The sequence below is a fragment of the Peromyscus leucopus genome, chromosome 3 (genome assembly GCF_004664715.2).
Source record: "Peromyscus leucopus breed LL Stock chromosome 3, UCI_PerLeu_2.1, whole genome shotgun sequence".
NCBI lineage: Eukaryota > Metazoa > Chordata > Mammalia > Rodentia > Cricetidae > Peromyscus > Peromyscus leucopus.
The window spans coordinates 20,914,501-20,934,653 of NC_051065.1; the positions used below are offsets into that span (position 1 = coordinate 20,914,501).

Below are 20,153 nucleotides of genomic sequence, written 5' to 3' on the forward strand. Positions count from 1 at the left end.
CTAGTTCTGTCGTCTCCTAACTACCTTTTCACTCAGGCAGGGTCTCTGCGGCAGCAAGTGGCATGCCCCTGCTGATGCCTGTCCCCTAAAGCCACACGCTCCTGATCGCCAGCTCTATGGGAAGAGCCTTTAGTTACTCGAGTGGATTAGGTAACTCTTAAATATCTCAGTGCCTGAAGGGGAAATATGCATCCCATGTACAGAAGTTTCTTTTAGAATCATTTGCCCTCCCTCCTCCAGAATTATCTTAAACACCCTTGTTAAGTGTTGATGGTCCTCCTCAAATTTATCCAACCTTTCATGTTTATAAATGACTTAGAATAACTGTATAAATGCAAATTGTTTACTTTTTACATAATTTTCAGGCACAAGTTAATCCTATTGGACAAAGACCCTAGATGAGACTTCTTCATCTTCAGGACAATCCAGTCTGACCTGTGGACATTCTTGCAGCTTAGGCCTGAGGTATCTTAGGATCCTGGGTAAATACTGTCTGGCATGGGCAGCGGCACGAGTTCCCACTTCTCTTCAGCCACTTCATCTCCTGAAGTAAAGGAACACATTTCGTGCCTGTTGGAAGCTGGGTTTGGCATTAGCTCCCGTCATATTGTAATCATAAACTGCTGTGATATTTTAAAAGTCCACATTAGGGGGTCCATGTCAGTCTCAGCTAAAGGATGAAAGACGACTGGAGAGGAGTTTTGCTGTCACGGTACTAAGTGCGGGCTTCGTCAGAGCACTAAAGTGGATGAAGCGTGGTTTCCACGCTAACAGGACTCGTCGCATTCCAGAGAGGAAGGAAAAATGATTACATAAGTGTGAGTCACTTTAAGGAGATGGTCTTAAGTGCAGCAATCCATTACAAAGTTCTTTAGTGGAAGCCTGCCCCAGATTCTATTCCTCTAGTGCTCTCTACCTAGGGCAGGGCCTCACCATGTACCCCCATGACCAAACATCACCTGTACCCCAAAACACTCTTGGTGATTGGTAGCATCCTAGTGAATACTTCACTGGAATATAGTTCATAGTAATCAGATATTCCCTTTTTTGTTCATTTGTTGAAAATCTGAAAACCTTCCAAAAAATGTTGAATGTCCACAAAGCGACAATTCTCTGTTAAATTGTATAAACCCTGAAAACTACAGCATTAAAGCAGGAATTGTGCAAGACATTGGAAACTTGGTTATCATCATGCACCATAGTCAGTAAGGGAACTAACAGGAAAACAAATCGCTCACAAGGTCTGAGGTCCTTCACTTTGTTTTCAGACTGGGCCAACCAGCTTATGTCCTTTGCTCAGCAATACAATCAAAAGCCTTTTACATTTTTGCCAGTTTTAAGTAGCAATGTTAAAAGAATTCATTTAGGTCTAAGATTGTGATGATTTAACTTAAAGATCAAAATGGTCGAAATACAAACTAAATGATGCAAAGAGAATGAACTTGATCTGTAACTGTGAGATAACACTGACCCGGGCACTGAAGTCTTAATTAAGTTGCAGTAAGAACACTGTATTTAAGAAATGCAGTCTAAGAGATCTTAAGTTACAGGCAGAGACGAACTATAGACATTTCCAATATATACATTCAATTTCAAATATCATCAAAGTGTAAACACAACTTAAAATGATCATCCTTCTGTTTTCACTCTCAAATGAACACAAAGAAGCTTCCAGTGCAATCCAGGTTCGCGCCCCACCCCCCAAGAAAAGAAAAATGGCTAAAATTTACAATAGCAAGCATTAGTACTGCCTGATATTTGTTAGTCTTCTGGTATTAGGAAGGGTTTGCTGAATTTTTAGTTCAGTAATGTGTCTCTTGGTTTTTCAAAATATTAATAAGTGGCAAAGCATCAGACATCTGAAGACATACACAGGTACCCAGTACTTGACCGCAAGCAAGAACCAGGAAACGGGTCTGGTGACTGCTGAGCACTATGCTACTCTCGTGCCATGTTTAAGACTGAAGTGTATCTTTTTCCGAAGGACCGAAACTTAACACAAGTGCTCTAAGCCAGAAAAGGAAGCAGGCCCTGGGAGAAAGAACAGGAGGAAGTTTCTAGTACAGATAATTTCAGAATTCCTATGTTTCAAAAATAACAATAAAAATGAAAAGTCACAATGTCACAATACAAGGCAAGGTCACCCAGGCAGCGGAGCGGACCCCCATCCCCACAGATGCCTGTAGTAACGCCGCAGCGGCAGGCTCTGCAAACCTGCTCATCCAGAGGACATATGCACGGGGCTGTGGACAGAAGGGCCTGGTGGAGTTTTAAAGGAAGGAAAATATGCGCTCAAGAATTCATCTGGCCTCTAATTCTACTTTAAAATTTGTCCATCGTAAGGTAGATGACGTTAGTTTTGGAGTCAATGCAGCAACGAGAGTTAGATACATAAGCAAAAGAAGCAAAACTAAAGCAAGCAAACAAGTAAGAACCCTCACGACCTGAAATGTCTCAAGTTTCTCCCCCTCCCGCCCCAGCCTCCTGCACTCAGCTGTGGTTGGTCAAATACTGGAATCCTTAATACTGGACTTAAGCGTAAGATTTTATACTGCTAAAGTCCACCCCGTGTCCCAAACAAGCCTGGAAATCTTTAGAATACAGAAGAGAACTGCTTAAAAGTCATTCAAAACGTCTCTAAACTGTAACTGACAGCTGTCCTTCACAGAAAGAATTGTGTGTGCTCAAAAAAATTTCTCTGGTTGACTGTTACTCAAATCTCAATCTCCAACCAGTATTTCTAGTTTTAAGTTCTTAAAAGTACATTTGTTAAAGCACTAACCGAGCCCACTTGGGAAATTCTGAGTAGAAAATCTGTGACAAGTTCCTGATTGTGTCATAGACAGGCTGAAGACCAGCCAGAGTGTGTCCCAGGAGAGGAAAACCTGAAAATGTTCTTTCCTTAAACTCAATTTCCGGTCCCGTTTGTTGGGAGGGAGGGGCTGTATTGTGTTTGTCAGCGCTGTTGAAATCCTGGGCTGGCAGACGGAGCTGCAGATCTCAACACCCAGGGCTGCACTGTGCTCCGACTTTTTCTTCTTTGTTCAACAATACATGGAGGAAAATGTTACCTCTCAAGCCCCTTGGTCCACCCACAGCTGTGTTCTTAAGGCTTCTTCATTTCTTCTACAGTTAACAAAGAGCTACTGTTTTTCTCTCTTTTTGATTCCCAGCACATGGAACAACATGCTTGCTCTTCCCCCATTTGGTAATTATGTGCTGGGCACCCACATTCCCAACAGGACTGACTCGCTGTACAGTCAGAATGGAGGGGAGCCTTTCCTACACACTGTACTAGAATCTGAACCCAGGAGCAGTGCACATCTCTGCACATGAACCACCAGGGCTACTATCTCAATTTCAGGGCCTCTCACTGAAAATTCTGGGTGCTCCACTCACAACACCAGAGTGAGTCTTGCTCTCATTGGCTCGGTCAGGCTGGTTCTCCAAGTGGCACCATACGCTCAACACAGCACAGGATGTTGGTTAAGTAGAAGATAAAAATGGTATTTCTGGTTTGTTAATAAACCAAAGGTGGCTTGGGGTTACTTTAGGAGGTTAAAACTAAGAGTGCATCCAACACACAGTTCTTTAAACCGCCCACAGTGGCACTGTCCCCATCAGTCTGTCTTCATCCTCTGCAGGAGAAGGGGGCCAGGGAGGGGCGGGACTTCCCTCAAGCTTCCCCAGCTACTAGAGACCAGGGATCACTGCTCACTGTTGTTCTCGGTTGTGGACGTCATCTTTTCAGCTTTTTTGGACTTCCTCTGCATCTGCTCATGTTCCCTCCTCCTCAGCTTTTCTCTCTGCTTTTCCATTTTCTCTTGGGCCTTTCGAGCCTTCTCTAGAGACATCTTCATTTCCTTCAGTTTCTTTTTAACCAGCGCCCGGTCCTGGGATGACGCCATTCCAAGTGCCTACAAAGGAAACACATGTACAAACTGAATGTGAAAAACTGCTGACCTCTTTGCTTATGATGAGGAAAACATCACACTGTGCTTAATCTCATGACCTTAGTTAAACATGGGTTGAGGAGGTCAGAGCTAAGAGAAAGCAGACTGCACTTGCTAAATTCTGTGTGCAGGAGGATCTGTGCTTTGTTCTCTCAAGCTCTTTCAAAATACACTCCAGGAGTCATTAAGAAAATGCTTTCCAAATTGGTGACTAATGAGCGAATAAATAAAAAGGGCATGATCTTGCTTCTTCAACCTTCCGCTGAAGTATTGCTAAACTCATCAATATCTTCAAAGGGTAGCAGAGAGCACCTGCTGTCGCAGAAGGCTCCAAGAAGGGCAGCAAGAAGTGACATGGCCTCTCTTTTGCCAATGTAGTTATTTACAATAAGAACCAAAAATGTCTTTGGGGCCAGGGTGCCCACGTCAGTATCTCTGTAGCCATTGTCTCCCCAAAGGCAGACCTAGAGAGGAAGCCTGATTATAATGATGAGATTGCTGGGTGAGCTTAGAATTCAGAATCAGGGGAGATGGCTGTGTACTTTAAATGTTCCATGACCTTCAGCATCAACAGCAGGATGCATCCATCTCCCCACCAGGGACAGCCTTGTCAATGGGGCCTTCATATTCACAAGCTATTGATTGATCTCTAACCTTTTCAAAGAGTGTCAAGAGACACTCATCTATCCACCCGCCTCGCGGGGGCCTGCAGCAGTGGGGAGCGCTGTGTGGGGAACAGCCTGTACTCTCCGTTTGCCCTTTCTCCACAGGGTTGGGTGCCACCTCAGTCTCTCAGAGAGATGGGCTGGAGGATCGGATATGAAGGTGTAGTGGAGGAGACAGGGAGGCATGGCTTTCATAGACTTGGGGAGGAAGTTGGGGATGTCATTTCAGTTTTCAAGTGTGGACAGGAGGGGGAGCATGGAAGAGAAACCAACAAAGAAAGATTCATACCGGCCATTACTAAAACTTAACGTTCCAATGAGAAGTGGGGGTGTTAAACAGAGGTCATGCGCTGCCAAGGGAAGCAAAGGAAAGGGTCCCTAACTCTTGCTCAGCAGCCTATCCTGAATCAGAACCCCTGATGAACTTCCTAAAGCTTCATTTTCTACTGAGAAATAATTCAGTATCTTCTCTGCTGAGTATTGGCAAACATGACCACATGGATATGCAGAACACTCTCAGCTAATGAAAACATGTCAGGTGCTACAAGTAATCCACGTAACTGGTAACCTACCACAGACACAGAATTCTTTACCTTCAGTTTACTTCCATCAAGCTGCAGGAGCTGCTCCCCAGTGATGTTCTGGGCACTGAATTCAGACACATACTGGTCCAGATTTAGGCTCATCAACCAGTGAGAAACCTGCTGCACACTCCATTCATGAACGGCCCGATTCAGACTCTGACTGTGCTTGGGAGACTGTCCCTCATCGAGGATCTAAGGCGGGAATGTATGCAGTGCTGTTAAAGGACTAAACACTGTGGCTCATATGATGCTACCAAAGGAATTTCTCAAGCTACAAAGCCGTATTTACTTGTAAATCATAAAATGATAATAGTTCTACCTATGTTAAGAAGAAACGTCTATTACCTTGTGAGTCTGGTAGATGAAAAATTAAAAATATCCCACAAATAAAGTACCATTACATATGAAGGAAGTTAAAAATTGAAAAACTACACACTAAAACTGATGATTTTATAATATATAACTATGGAGATATTACCAGATGTAGAAAATAAATATTTCATAAATTTCGATATTCAATACATTACTTTAAATTTATCCTTTTAGAAGACACTAAAGTTACACTAAGACTGCATTAAAAATATTGGCTCCTTCACTTTATAGAAAAAGGTCTTAAAGCCCTCAAGCCTTGGGAAATTTACAGTCATTATTTCATGTGAGCAGGCAGCAAGCCTGGGAGGAAGGTAGAGCGCTCACCTCCACAATTACTTTTAAGACACGAGGAAACAGGGTCGGAAAGTTTACATTACGTGATCTCTCTTAGACAACACATTAGTGAGCGGTAGAGCTTTACAGGAGACTCACTGCAAACTCCAGGCTCTGTCCACCCTAGACTATGCCCTGTATTTGTGAAAAGAGGCAGGAGAGCTCCTAGAACCACTAAGCTGAGGGAAGATGAAGTCGTGATAGGACTCAGAGGAAAGACGGAAGTTACCCTGGTGAGCTATTGAAGAATGGAGGAGAGAGGAGGGTGTAAGCTGAGGGGAAGGCAGAGGATATGGAGAAGAGCGGACCATGTCAGGTAATGGCTATGGGAGATAAATGAGGGGTTCTGGAGGTGGGACTTAGAGCCTCTGGATCCAGGAACACCTCTCAAGTAAGATGTAAACAAGTGCAATCTTTCCCTCCCCAACAGAGACAGTGTCCTGGAGCACTGGGTTCCTAAGTCATTTGTAAGGAGAAAAAAGCAGGTTCAGATCAGGCAAGGCACCACACACAGCCCACAGACAGCTCACCTCATCATCTATCATATCCAGGCTCTGGGTGAGCAGCAACAAAAGAACGAGAAGAAAAGTGTTACATAAATGGGACACACAACATCCACAATGCACTCTGTTATATCAAAGTCAAGCCCAGCTAGAAAACCATGACCAGAAAAGCTTAAAGGAAGAAACGGAGTTTGGGTGCACAAAACTCATGTTAGAAAGAAATAAGAACCAGAGCAAACATAAAATGTTACATTATTCCCCCCCACTCCCACCAGTTTTTAGAACTAGTCAATCCCAACATAGTTTTCTGCTTCTCTCCTGCATACATATCTTCTGATAATTCTTAGCAATGCTAATCCTCACTCTAGCATCTGGATAAACGATTCTTACTCTATTTTCTTTCCAGAACTCTGCCTATTGGTTGCAGTGATTCAACTGAGGGCATATCACGGTCACAGGACTGTCAAAAGCCTGGGGGAAGGGGTGGATAATAAACAGTTTCCAAGTGATCTAAACTGTTATCTAGTCTTGTTCTCCAGCGCCCTGCCTCCATATCATGTGTGTTTACATATATAAATGGATGCCTGGAAAGCTTCAAGGGCTCAGAAACTATACTTTTCTTTAATGTTGAAGAGGGTTGGAATTATAAGGACCTTGTTTTAAACATGAAACCTCAGTGCTGATGACTTCTATGCTAAATCCACCCTCAAATACCTTCCTATAGTGGGATATGGAGGAACTGTGTGACATAAAAACCCAGCTCTGCCATGGTACCACTCCAGTACCTCATCCGAGGACAGTGCCAGGGACTGAGAGAGCCCTGGTGTTTTGGGTTCTGCTCCTAAGCCGCTTAGGTCTGCCGAGCTGGTACTACTTGGACTGAAGTCGTCATTGAAGGTGAAATTCTGTAAAAACAAATAAAACCATGTTACACAAACACACGAAGGGAACTAGAGGCAGCCATGCTTCCAAGTCCTCAACTGCTCCATTTCAATCAATTTTCTTTAGAAGAGTTTGGTGGTGATGATGGCCTTCAACTGGGCAGCAGTAGAGGATGTGACACCTTTTGAGACTGATTGGTAATCCTGGGCATTTTCTCCATCTGATGCAAGGATAGGTGTTGCAGAGAAATGATTTTTCAGTTTCTCTCCAAGGGCACAGAATTCATTATCCTCTGTAACTGATCAGAGGAGTGATATTAATAAGCCCATCTGCTTTGACCCTAATTGTGATGAGCAACAGTATAAGTAGGAACACAAGATGCCGTGGAGAGGCTGAGTTATCAGAACAGATGGCAATTCATATCAGCAAGGTAGCTGGAGTGCCCCTGGGAAAGATGGCGTGTGGCTGGCTGTGATAAATACTGTGAGAAGTGACAGGTCCCCTCCTGGATGTACCCTTCAGAGTGATGAGTTCTGGAGGAGGGCATAGTCTGACAACACAACACTGGTTACATGTTGGAATATAAGCCAGAGACTGGAGTATCGAATAGACCCACAGTCTGCATCACCTCCTGGGGCTAGGGAGGGGGAGTGCGGGAAATCAATTCCCCAGAACTCCTTTAACACACTCAGTAGATGTTAAAACAACTTGACAATGGCCTCACTTGTGAAAACATCGTATATTGAACCTCTCTTTAGTGTGAGATAATTTTAGAATCACTCAAGTGAAACTTTAGTCCCAGAACAACACTAAAAGGCCCAAAGGGTTGATTATGACCAGAACTTCTTTGCTACTTGTTGAATGGTTGGATTCCCAGGAACCCTAAGCAACTGCCCAACACTGTTTTCTTTCATATGGCACTTTTCTGGGAACTGGACTGTTATTTCTACTAGGTTCCTTTGTGTTGGGTTTAGCTGATTATTGAGAATAAATACCATGCCAGAGACCAGAGAGTTTAGTACCAAAGCAACTCTAAGATTCGATAAATCTTCAAAAAAGGAGGGAGGCTGGTAGAACATTCAAGCCGCAAGGTATATACCCAAAACATCACCCTTGGTATTTTCACTGGAGATGCAATCCTCCAGCCCCTCAGGCAAAACCTTTTGAGCTGCTGACCTCAAGGAAAGAAATAAGTTTAAGTAAGATTAATCACACATTTCTGTTTGGGATAGAAGAGTGAACATAGAGAAAAGGAAACCAAATAACTCGAAGGTTAGCCACCATGTGTTTCAGTAAAACGTTATTAGAGAAGGTTTGCAGTGTCATGCTGGAAATACCCATCATGCATTTTGAAATGCATCACAGCCATGCAGATCATTTCTAATTCTGCTAACGGTAAAGAACTCTGGTGACAGAATTAGAACAAGTGCTCAGCATGTTCTACAAAAAGTAGATTTGATACAAAAAGTAAGTAAGGTGCTACATGCCAATGGTTTCTGTTTGTTTCATTTAAATGTAATGAAGACAGTCAGGCCCAAATTTATCTATTTTCCAGTAAACCTTGACGAGTACAGCAAAAGAGTTTCATAATGCAATTTAAGGAAGAATACTTAGTAAATATCTGTAAACCCAAACTGTTTCATCTCCTGAATGCCTCTTTCCCAGCATGGCTTAACTGTCAACCTGAGATTTAATAGCAGTAAGTGAAATGACAGACAAATCGAAGAGAAATGCACACGCTAGAACAGAACAGTATTAAAGAGGGTGCCAGTTAGGTGAGGCATTTTTGCCCCACAGAGGAAACACCATGCATGCCTACGGCAGTGTTAGCACATTGCTCCTGAGATCCAGGGTGTACACACAGGTAAGAAGGCCTTCCAAAATTCAAGAGGGGACAGGAGTGGGGGCTTTCTTGTCAGCTTTTTTAGTCCACTGGTGTCTACCTTGGACCCTGTTTTATCTGAAATTAGTGTCTCAGGAGAAGGCTGAAGGGGACGCGGAACTGAAGGCAGGTTCCCAAAGGAATAGGATCCTTTCCGGCTTTCGTTAAACCATGAGAAAGGCATGCAAGGAGAGCGGGTGGAGGCCTGAGCCGCAGGGGAAGGCTTGGCTTTCCAGTTCTCCAACTTGCTTCTGAAGATCCTGTGGTGTGAAAAGAATGAGCATGTTAGACAAAGAAATGGCAGAAGACATACTGAACCCAGTTCCAAAGAGACTCTCTACATAGGTAAAACTCTGAGTACCTGTTCTATTTAGGATAGTAAAAATGTAACCATCTGGGCCATAGCATTAGCCTTAATACTTCCCTTCTTTGCATTTAAATGGAATCTATGATAACAAATTGTTTTGAATGGCTATTTCCTTGGCAAAATTGCACTAAATGTGCCTTCGTAAGTACACATGGATGAATTCAAATCAGAGTGGCACAGCCTTTCAGAGACTGCTCTTAGTCTCTGACATCTCTGATGTCTTGGACAGCCATCAAGTGAGTCACACTAGCTCATAACCAGTGTTCTTCCTTCCTACCTCTGGATTCATGCTTCCATCATTTATGACTGAAAGGTTCAGTGATTTGGAAATTTTAGAGCATGTGTTATGCTAAGCAGAACATGCAGCTTACTGGTTTTTCATCAGAAGCTCAGTGTCTTTTCACAGGAGGAGTATAAGGCCACTTGGAAGCTGAGTGTGTGGCCTTCCCTGTCCCCCTGTCCCAAATTGTCCCAAGTAAATATGTTGATGTATCTCACATGCAACTGTTATGAATTAAATAGATTAACTTTTATTAAAGAGCCAGGGAAGCCATTAACATATAAATGTTCAGGTCTAGAAATATTTAAAGGTTCAAAGACAGTTGAGAAACAGTTTTTCTTTTTTAAACTTAATGTAGGTACTTTCATATTTGTGTTTATCTATTGGTGAAGTGAAAATACTTGTATAGGAGCTGAAAAGAAAACGCTTGTGTACATTTGGAAGAGGTGAACCTCAGTATCACTGGACCAATGATACTGGATGGAAGCCAGTTACTCGGCAGCTGTTGCTACTATGACAACAGGAACCCCTTCAATTGAAAATGCCTTGAGACCATAGATGTAGATACTTTACAACCCTCATTTATGCTGAATCCCAGTCTCCTTACACCTCATCTCAAGCACACTTAGAAATACAATTCAAATTGATATAAACACCATCAAACCTTAAAGCTTCTGTCTTGTTTCTAAATAGTACACAAGAACCAAATGCAACAATCCTCATCCTGTAGACTGGAGGTGATATACAGACGGAAAGGTTGTAAGAATAGCTAAGGAGAACAGAAACCTTTGTGAAGTTCTGGTAAAACTGACACAGCAGGATGGGTGAATAAAACTGATGGCCACATACAAGAAGCCAGAAGACATGATCATGTTATAACATCTTTAAAAAGTGTATAGGGGGAGTAGAGTATCTTCAAGGGTAACAGAAATCAAGGAGAGCTAGGTTGACCTTGAACTTCATCTTAAAGCTTAAACTAAATGGAAAACCTTGTACTCTTAATCTACTTACTTATCACCAGATAGGAGAGTACAATAACCGAGCCCAGGGCACACTTTCAGGGGCCTTGTGCTCTGGAGGGGGAACTTTTTATTCTTTGCCCATGGACCAAGTAAAGCTGGTCTAGATGTTAGATTCACAACTCAGAAATAGGAGGAGAGAAGGGAAGCTGACCCAGAATTGGCATTTCACACAGGTCTCAGTTGACTCTTACGTAGCTCCATCTTTGCTTATTATGATTATCCTGAACGCAAATACAACACAAGTCATTACAGAACAGAGCACATCAGTGATCACGGGTGAAAAATCGCTTCCTGGCTCTACACTTCAGTTTCCTCTTACAGGTTCTGATGCTTTAGTCCTAGAAGTTACCACACCCTCAGTCTACACTGAGGTGAAGGATTCTGGAAAAGTAAGTCTGGATGGCAATAAAGCAAACAGATAGCTGTCCTCATCACCCCTCTGTGAGAGGGGGAGAAATCTTATCTCCATAAGGCAAACAATCCCAGTTAGAATGTAAATAAATACTAATAAATCCTCCTAGGGTGGAGATAAGATCAGAGATCCAGTTGTGGCGCAGGGATTGACTCTGGGCACTCCATCATTCTGTCTGCTCCCACTCCCCACGAAGAGGTGACCCTGTGCTGTCTGGAAGCCAGTGCTCTTTGGGGCTCTCATCATCTGTCCACTCAACTTCTAGGGCTTGTCTTTAAGTCCCTACATTCCAGTAAAAATGCCCACAATAGTCTGTTCAGAAACACAGAAACATCTTCTCTGCAGTCCCACCCCTTAGAGACTGGGCACATCTAAAGAAAAGATGGTCATACTCTCTTCTGGCTGGACAATGCTGAGTCAAAGGAACTGAGTGTGGTAGTACTTAACTAGATAGCCACTGTCAGGGAGTTGACGAGAAAGCTATGCAATTAAGGACAGCATGACAACCTCATCCTACTCCAAAATCTTTGTAATAATGGTTCTAGACCACTACCACGACCTTAAGGAGAATAAAGGGCAGAGGGTCAGAATGCTGCCATTCACTTGCTTCATTTGAAAGGGACTTTAGGGAATCCAAACTAGGGCAAGCAACAGTTGAAAAAAAACTGAAGATCCCAGGAAAATATTAAGACTAATAAAGAGTATGAACATGTACACACAGCATTGAGGATGGGTCTACAGGTCATGCTGTTCTTATAGAGGTGAACAAGGTCATGGAACCCAGCCTTCAACAGAGGCTCTCTTTCTGCAGCCTTAGATGGAAAGTTGGGGAAGAGTTGGGAGGAAGCAATGGAAGCCCACTTCCAGGGTAACAGCCATCATGCCACAGCAGCAAACTGGTAGATTCTGGAGTTTTGTTTTGTTTTGTTTTGTTTTGTTTCAGCTCTCCAGGAGTCTGGCTGTGCCCTGCTGTGTCTCTCTTCTAGCTCCATTATTTATTACTTATAGCTTTAAAATCCATGACTGTGTAACTAACCCCTGTGTGCAACCTTTCTTCTCAAAGAAAGGAACTGGCTTCCACTTGCTTGGACCTAGAGTAACAGAATATTCCTTAAGACACCCAGCACTCTATTATTTTAAAATTATAGATGCAACTGCCTACCAGGCTTGCTCCCTAAAACCAACACCAGTTTCTTCCTGGATAAACTGAACTCTTGAGCCTTCGAAGGAGCAGAAAGGGTATGGTAGCTGGAGTTCCGTTTTGACTGCCTCTTACTGTCTGTTTCACTTTGTGGAGAAAATGTCTGGAACAATACAATATCCTTCCTTCCCGCCCTTCTTCCTTCTCTCTCTCCTTTCCTTTCTTTCCTCTCCCCCCTTCCCCTCTCTTCTAAATCAAGATTAGTAGAATGGATTTTTAATGGATCTGCACATGACTTTCAGAGGGTCAGAGGAGCCTTCACCTGTGGGAGCTTATACACCAAAGGCTTATCATTAAGAAAAAGATATCAAAGAATCACAAGTCCCTGCCATAGTGCATCCTTACGTGCTTTATTGTTAGGGACTAGAAGAAACAACTGTCATCAAATTTAATTTTCATAAGCCAAAGATGTCATTGGATTAACCTTTCCTGGTAGTCAAATGGTTTATGGTTAATATCTTTCTAGTGTAATTAACTCGTTTACATATATTCTGGAACCTATTTATCCTGGGGATGGCACCCTAAAAATCAGCTTTTCCAGTTAAATATCCATAGTGATATTTTTTTGTTTTAATTCTGCAAATACAGTATATGAAGTATTCAGAATCTAATAAGATATCATCAAAATACCATTTCCAGTTCATAAATTTCTGGGCAGAAAAAGTATTAAGAACCACAGAATTATGTAGATTGTAATAGCTGTAACAAGAGGAATGTGTGCAGACTCCCACTTATTTAAGTCAGATGAAGTAATTTTGAAAGGATCTAAGAACTCACTGAAGAGACTGAGGTTGTGAGGCCAGATCCATCCACAGGGAACTTAGAGGTCCTGGTGGGGAGCATCAGAAACATGTGTCCATCTGGCACGCAGGCTCAGTCACCCTGGACATCTGCTCCCAGATCCAGAGCTCTGGTCGAAATTTCTGGTCAGCAGCCAGAGTCCATCTTAGAGTCACAGTAGATAGCTCAGCCCTAACTCCCAGGAGATGATCAAACTATTCCCTTTCCTCTACAGGCTTTAAGCTGAAATTGCAAAAAGGATCATGTAGATCCAATGCTCTCAAACAGATGTTAATTTCAGGACAATAAATCTGCTGCTATTCTAAATCTGAGCAAAATGTGCCTTCTGGTTCTATTACAATTTTATTTTCATTAATTGTGGTGATTGGGTTTAAACCCAGAACCTTAGGCATGCTAATCACACACTCTGCATCTGACATACACACTTGAAAATTTAAATTCACTTTAGTGACCTAGACCTCTTTTTTCTCCCCCTCCCTCCCTCCTTCCTTCCTGTGATGTGGGGGGGGGCAAAGGTGGACAACATCAGATGTCTTTCTCTACCACTGTCACCTCTCTTTGGAAACAGGGTCCCCCACTGAATGTGGGGTTTACCTTTGCGTAGCCTGGGTAGCCAGGGAGCTTGAGATCCACATGGCTCTGTTCCTTCAGTGCTGTGGTTTTAGACCTGACTGCCAAGCCTGGCTTTTACATGGGGGTCAGGGACCTAAACTCAGGTTCTCATGCGTGTTTGGCAGGTAATTTACTGCCTGAGTCATCTCTCCAGCCCACAAAATCTCATTTTACATTTGTGTTTTTATAAATAAGTCAACCAAACTGATGAGAGCAATGATGCTTAAAGTCCTCATTACAGTTACAAATTTAATCTAGGAAGTTTAAATCAAAGTTTCTCTTAGTTCTGAAGCAGAGTATCAGGAACTCCCAGCTGGACTTGAAATTGCTATGTAGCATAGGAATGATTTAGAATTTATGATCCCTGTCTCCATCTCCTGAGAGTACAGGTATGGGGCACTGAACACACTTTAGGGACTGGGGTGAAACTTAGGATCCCATGCATACCAGAAAAACACTCTAATGACTGAGCTATACCCCCAGCCCAAGACTTCTTCTTCTTCTTCTTTTTTTTAACTTCATTCAAAAGTGTTTCCTTGTTAAGAACGTACTTTTTTCTTTGAGTTTCAGATTCTGAAGCTGACATGTAGAACCATCGGAGGGCCCCTTGGAGGCTGTCAGTTGGCTCTACCAGAGCCACGCTGTGACTTAGAGGTAGCATAAAGGTGAGTACTCTTAACAGGGGAGGCCTGGCAAAAAGAGAGGTGAAATCATTCTCCCTCCAAGCCCAAGTGGGACACCTGACAGCAATCTGTCAGCTTCCTCTGAGATAAATGGCATGATCAGTGGTCGTAATAACCTGCTAGATAGGAAATTAAAGAATTAAAAGAAGGCAGATTCCAATCACAATAATGGGAAACCTCCAAGCTGCTTCTAATTCATCTTCAAGCACTGGCTTTCCATTGCTAGATTAAAAACAGAACAGCAGGGGTCAAGTGCGTAAGGGATGAAGAAGCACAAGCTTCTTGGAACCACGGCAATGTTAAAGATGGACCAAGGGCAGGGGCTTCAAACTGACCACGAAGCAGACGGAGATACCGATGACAGAAAACACAATTACCAACCCCTTTTTGGACTGCAGCTAAGGAAGCCAACAGGTAAACTGATTGCATTCCCCACTCTCCCAGTCCCACTCTGAGGGCTAGCCAAAGCAGCTCCTAGCGGATGACAGTTAAGCCGCACAGTGTAATGGTTACGTATTTGCTCGTTGGCTGCTCTGAAAGAATGGAGTGCAGCTTCTACGCAGAGGGCCACATCACTTTGAGAAGGGTGCACCCTTACAAGGAACAAAGGCTAGGGGGTTCTTTCTTTCCCCATGTTTTCCATGGCATATCTTCCTAGTCTTTCCTCTTTGCAGCTCCTCTCCCAGCTGCTGCCGAGACCTCCAGCTTGCCTGTCCCCCTTTTTTTCTCCAGTAAGACTGACACCGAGCTAACTCCCATGTTTGTTCTTAAATGACTTTATCAACTAGCCCAAGTCCTGCAAAGAGGACTCTGCACCTCCCAGTGGCACTCTCTCTGGGCCCAGCCCAAGAACAAATGAAGTGTTTTCCTATATCCACTCATGCATTCACCTCAATCCCCTTTCTGCTAATGGGTGTGTAGCCATTCAGCTCAAATGGCCGTCAAGGAGGCTTCTGCCTTACCCAGCAGCAGGGCAAAGCCAGGCACCTGTCATAGGATCAAATCTCAAGCTCCCTGGCATGCCATAATCTACCCAAAGGTTTTGAGAGAAATAACATCTATGAAGGACTGCCTGCACGACAATCAATCTCTTGCTTTCCAAGATAGCATGACAGTCATCCTTGGATGGACAAGTCTGCCAGCACAGTACACACGGGGAATGCATTGTTTCCTTCCAAACAAACTTTCTCTAAATATTAGAAATGATGATGATCGCAATGTGTACTTGTTAGAGAATTAACATGGACTGAAATATCACCCCTCACAGACTTCTTAAAAGTCCGTAGACGGTTACATGAGGAATATGTATGACTCCATTTTTTCAGACAAAAACTGAGTCACAGATAGGTTAAATAACTTGCCTAAAATAAGTGGCATAGCTGAATTTTGAACTTAGGTTTTGAACTCTGACTTATGCCCTTGGTTTTCACTGAGAAGCTAACATAATAATTACTATGAAGCTGTTGCTGAAGACGATGTAGTTTAGGTACTAACTATACTTTTTTGCTTTCTCTTACTTTTCTCCATGTAGTTTACTTCTAAAATAAATTATGTTACAAAACACATACTTCTGAATGTAAACAAAGTATTTTGAGAGTCAGTGTAGAATATATATTAATAAAGAATGGACATATTAATTACAGGCCAACATAATAATGATCTAGAATCGAAGGAACATTCATTTTTCATAGAACCATACAGAACAGCACCAATTAATAGATTCATAGTGTGGGTTACATGTATAAATTAAAATTTTCTAGTAACCACATGAAAAGATATAGTTAAACTAATTTTAATAGTAAATATATCTACAATTCCAAATCTAAAGTGTTTTAAAATATAATTGATAATAAAAACTAAGATGTGTATCTTTCCTTTTTCACACTAAGTTTTTGAAGAAGGTTGCCTTTTCCATTATGGCACACACCTCACCGTAGAGCAGCTCAGTAACCATAGCTGACAGTAGCAGCCATAGTAGACAGAGCAGAGAGAGATAGAGAGCAAGTTAATGCCATGCACTTACATTTGGTCGGAAGTCTAGGTGACATACTAAGGCAAAGTCAGTACCACTACCTTGGATTGCCTCTCAGGCTTCTTTTCACTGTCCATTCTTGGAAGGTAAATGCAAATTCATTTCCAAAGAAGAGAGCCATCGCCCTTCTCTGTCATTTCCCCAACATCATCTACATTTGTCTGACACACACACACACACACACACACACACACACACACACACACGATTGTCCATTGAATCTAAACTGGGACTTCTCAACGGTGCCGTAAGCAGGCACTTCACTGACCCTGACCAGTGTTCACCACTCTACGGTTCAGGATGGACTATGGCTGACCCTACAGCTCAGGTGTGTACCTCTAAGGGTTAACAAGCTCTGCCCACCTGATGTTGCTTCTGCCTGCTCTCTCCTAGGGTGCTTGTGCAAATCATAATGTCTATTGTGCACACTAAATCATATTTCTTCCCTGGGATTATTTATTATGATCATTATCCTCATCTATTTTCTCTGCATGTCTCCCGCTGCTCATGTATCTGCTCATGTTATTATGTCCTCACAAGAAACGCAGCAGAGTAAACTGTGTGGGTAAGAAAAGCGACAACCAAGACTAACTTTACTGAAGGTCTTACTCTTTAAAGTCCAACAGTACAGGTTGGAACTGACTGATGACCTCAACAGATTCTAACAACCTAATGGGAACTGGACAAAAAGCCTAAGAGATAAGATTATTAGCTCTCTCTGAGGCTCTTCTGCTGCTTTTTCTGAGAAAGCTGCAGGGGTCGAGTCCATTCCCCACAATTCCCTGTTAGTGCTCTGGGATGCTCTCTGCAGCCGCTGATGTGACCCCCGGCTGCAGGGCCCTATGAGACCAACTGCATGAAGCTCCTACAGGATGGTGATTCTGTTCTTTTGAGAACGCCTTGTTTAAGGCTCTGGGTCAATCATCAACCCACATAGGAGAAGAGAAGCCGATCTGCTTAGTGTTATCAATTACTCTGGTAGCTCACAATTTGTTTTTGTGAAACAGAAAAGTTTTCTCTTGTTTTTCTATTTCAATTATATAAGCTCTTTTTACCTCACCAAAATTCTACTAATAATTACTAGTGACTGTAACATGACAATTCTAGTTGGAAACTATTTTGTGGTGTTGGGACATGTAGAGTTATTTCTGTCCAGGGAAGCAGTGGGAATCGAGAATGAATGTTTTACAAAGACAGAGGAGAGACAGCTGGGCTCACAGCCCAGGTGTGGCTCAAAAATGGTCCTAACTGTGGTAACCAGCATACTGGTGACACCACCTCCAACTCACTGTGATTTTTCCTACAGTACCGTCAGCACCCACCAACACCACCAAGGCAAGCGGGAGAGACACCTGGAACTCAGTTAAACACTTCCTTCTGTGGGCTTCTATGCTCAAGCATCTCGGGTTAAGCCTCAAAGTCAGGACAGGACAGCTTGCTACTGAAAGGTCAAAGGGGGGAGTGTCATCTCCCAGGTGGGGCTGCCCTCCACTGTGCCCTTGCTCAGCTCCTGCTCTCCTGGAAGTGGCTTCATTATTTTTCTCTGAGTATGGTTAATAGTGCTTAGTTTTAAGGTACAAAACAGTTGTATGCTTCTTTAAAAACACACAGAGTTAAATTGCGTAAGTTGCTTGTAGTCTCGCATGTATTTAATTTTCTTGAGTGTCTCAGACCATATGGAGGGCATTCGCTCCTTTATCCATTGTAGAGCATAAGTGAAAACCAGACTAGCAAACACCAATTAAATCTGATTTTCTCTCGCCTCACTCCCAAGACAATGAAACAGTAGCGCACTACTTATGAGGAGGGCAAGTGATCCCCAAGTGATTTTACAGTTCTGTAGAGCTGGTGTTTCTCTCCTACTCTACGACATCAAGGGGAACACTAAGAGTTAACATCATCCCTCAAGTTTGTAAAGAACTGTAGTCACTATTAGATGTGCTGGCAACCAGAGGTGGCATACTGTGCTGAAGAGGCACCTAGAGAAAGGCACAAGCCCCATCTTGGTCCTCACTGACTTATGTACAACCTGAGGAGAAAGGACCAGATTTAATGAAGGTGGAATTCTTCATCAAGAGAGGATGATATCACTATCTGTCTTCCCAATCTTATTAAAAGGATCCAATGAAGTCAGTAAATGTAAAGTCATCTTGTACGCAGTAAGTAATAACAACAACAACAACAGCAAATTGTCAACATTAGTATTTTTGAATACTACCTATGTACCAAGTACATACAAAACATTTACAATGCTTCATATGCACTCTTATTTAATGCGCACACTAGTCTTACAAGTTAAGAAGTGTTATCACACTCATCTCATATGAGAAGACAGGCAGAGATGGTTGAACAACTTATCCAGGATTTAAAAGCAGGAACTAGGAGAACTGAGATTGAATCCAAGACATATGGGCTTTTGGGCTTTATGATTTACTGCCTGCCTACATAAATCCATGGTGCCAAATGAAAAATTAACCTATTAGATGAGGATGTGGGAAGAGGGAAGGCATTAATATTGTGACTAGTCAGGCCAACAGAACAAATCAAAATCCAACAACCAAACAAATCCAATACAAAACTAAACAAACCTGAAATAAGTCTAAAATATCACACAGATGCATTTAAATAAGTATTCAATGAAAATGTTCATGTGACTGTAATTTGGCAGTTAGCAACCGAATGGATATATCCAAAGCTATAACTAAAGACAGTCATAAACAAATGGTCCAATTTTTTGGATCACAAGCCTGGGCTCATCACTTGGTTTTAGAAACACAGATCACTGATCTTGGGTAACAGCAAAAGAGGGGCAGAGTTATCTAAAGAAAGAAATGTATATTCATAATTACCCAACCGTACCTGCTACCTGTAGAAAACCTACTGGCTTCCTTTTCTTTTTCTTTCCATTTCTTCCCCTTGTTGGGATTCCTTCGCAAAGGTGCCCTACAATAACAGCACACGGTCAGAAAGAGAAAGTTAATGTCCCCCTTTTAGTCTTCCCTTATGGAGAACTACTTTCCCAGAAGGAGGTGCTTACCCCAGATCCACAAACTTCTGCTTAATTTTTCCTCCTTGCAACACGAATGAACTGGATGTTCTTAGTGATTTAGGACAAATGACATGGTCTAGGACATGGACACATAGGGAAATCATCAGTTTGCATTATATTTTAAGCCATGAACCAAAAGTCAGTGTATCTCTGAATCTAAGGGTTTTGCCTGAATTATTCAATGTATAAGAACACAAAGGCTGTCCTGTCTACAGGACACAGAAACTCAGCCATGATGAGGAACACTGAGCAGACCAATAAAGTTCTACTGAATAGACACGTGAGAGTGAATGAATTGAGCAAGAATAAATACTTTCACTTCAAAGCACCTGGGGTGGTGACTTGGCCTGTCTCTGGCTCACTCAAGGCATTGAAGGCCTATGTTTCTTCTTCCATGGCTTTCTCGGTTTCGGGTTTCCCTGCCTTCTGAAGGAACCCAGTGGAATCTCAAATCCCAATAGAAAACATCACCGCTTAAAGTCTGAGAGCTTCAGAAAGCAACTAAGAATAAAACTTTCCT

At 42.5% G+C, this 20,153-nt stretch overlaps 1 protein-coding gene across 11 annotated transcripts in view; it reads right to left on the bottom strand.

Annotated features, from left to right (window-relative positions):
* Positions 1-3,159: 3,159 nt before the first annotated feature.
* Ppp1r9a (protein phosphatase 1 regulatory subunit 9A) overlaps positions 3,160-20,153 on the bottom strand; it is a 258,866-nt gene continuing 241,872 nt past the window's right edge. For 5 of the 11 annotated variants that reach the window (XM_028869810.2, XM_028869813.2, XM_028869809.2 and 2 more), the window contains 7 exons: positions 19,622-19,709; positions 19,444-19,527; positions 9,236-9,434; positions 7,196-7,315; positions 6,438-6,461; positions 5,212-5,394; positions 3,160-3,917 (listed from right to left, as the gene is read on the bottom strand). In XM_028869810.2, coding sequence (XP_028725643.1) covers positions 3,708-3,917; positions 5,212-5,394; positions 6,438-6,461; positions 7,196-7,315; positions 9,236-9,434; positions 19,444-19,527; positions 19,622-19,709 — 908 coding nt within the window. In that variant the 3' untranslated portion in view covers positions 3,160-3,707. The remainder of the gene's footprint in view (positions 3,918-5,211; positions 5,395-6,437; positions 6,462-7,195; positions 7,316-9,235; positions 9,435-19,443; positions 19,528-19,621; positions 19,710-20,153) is intronic. The other 6 variants (XM_037203519.1, XM_028869815.2, XM_028869816.2 and 3 more) reach the window with 3 other exon arrangements.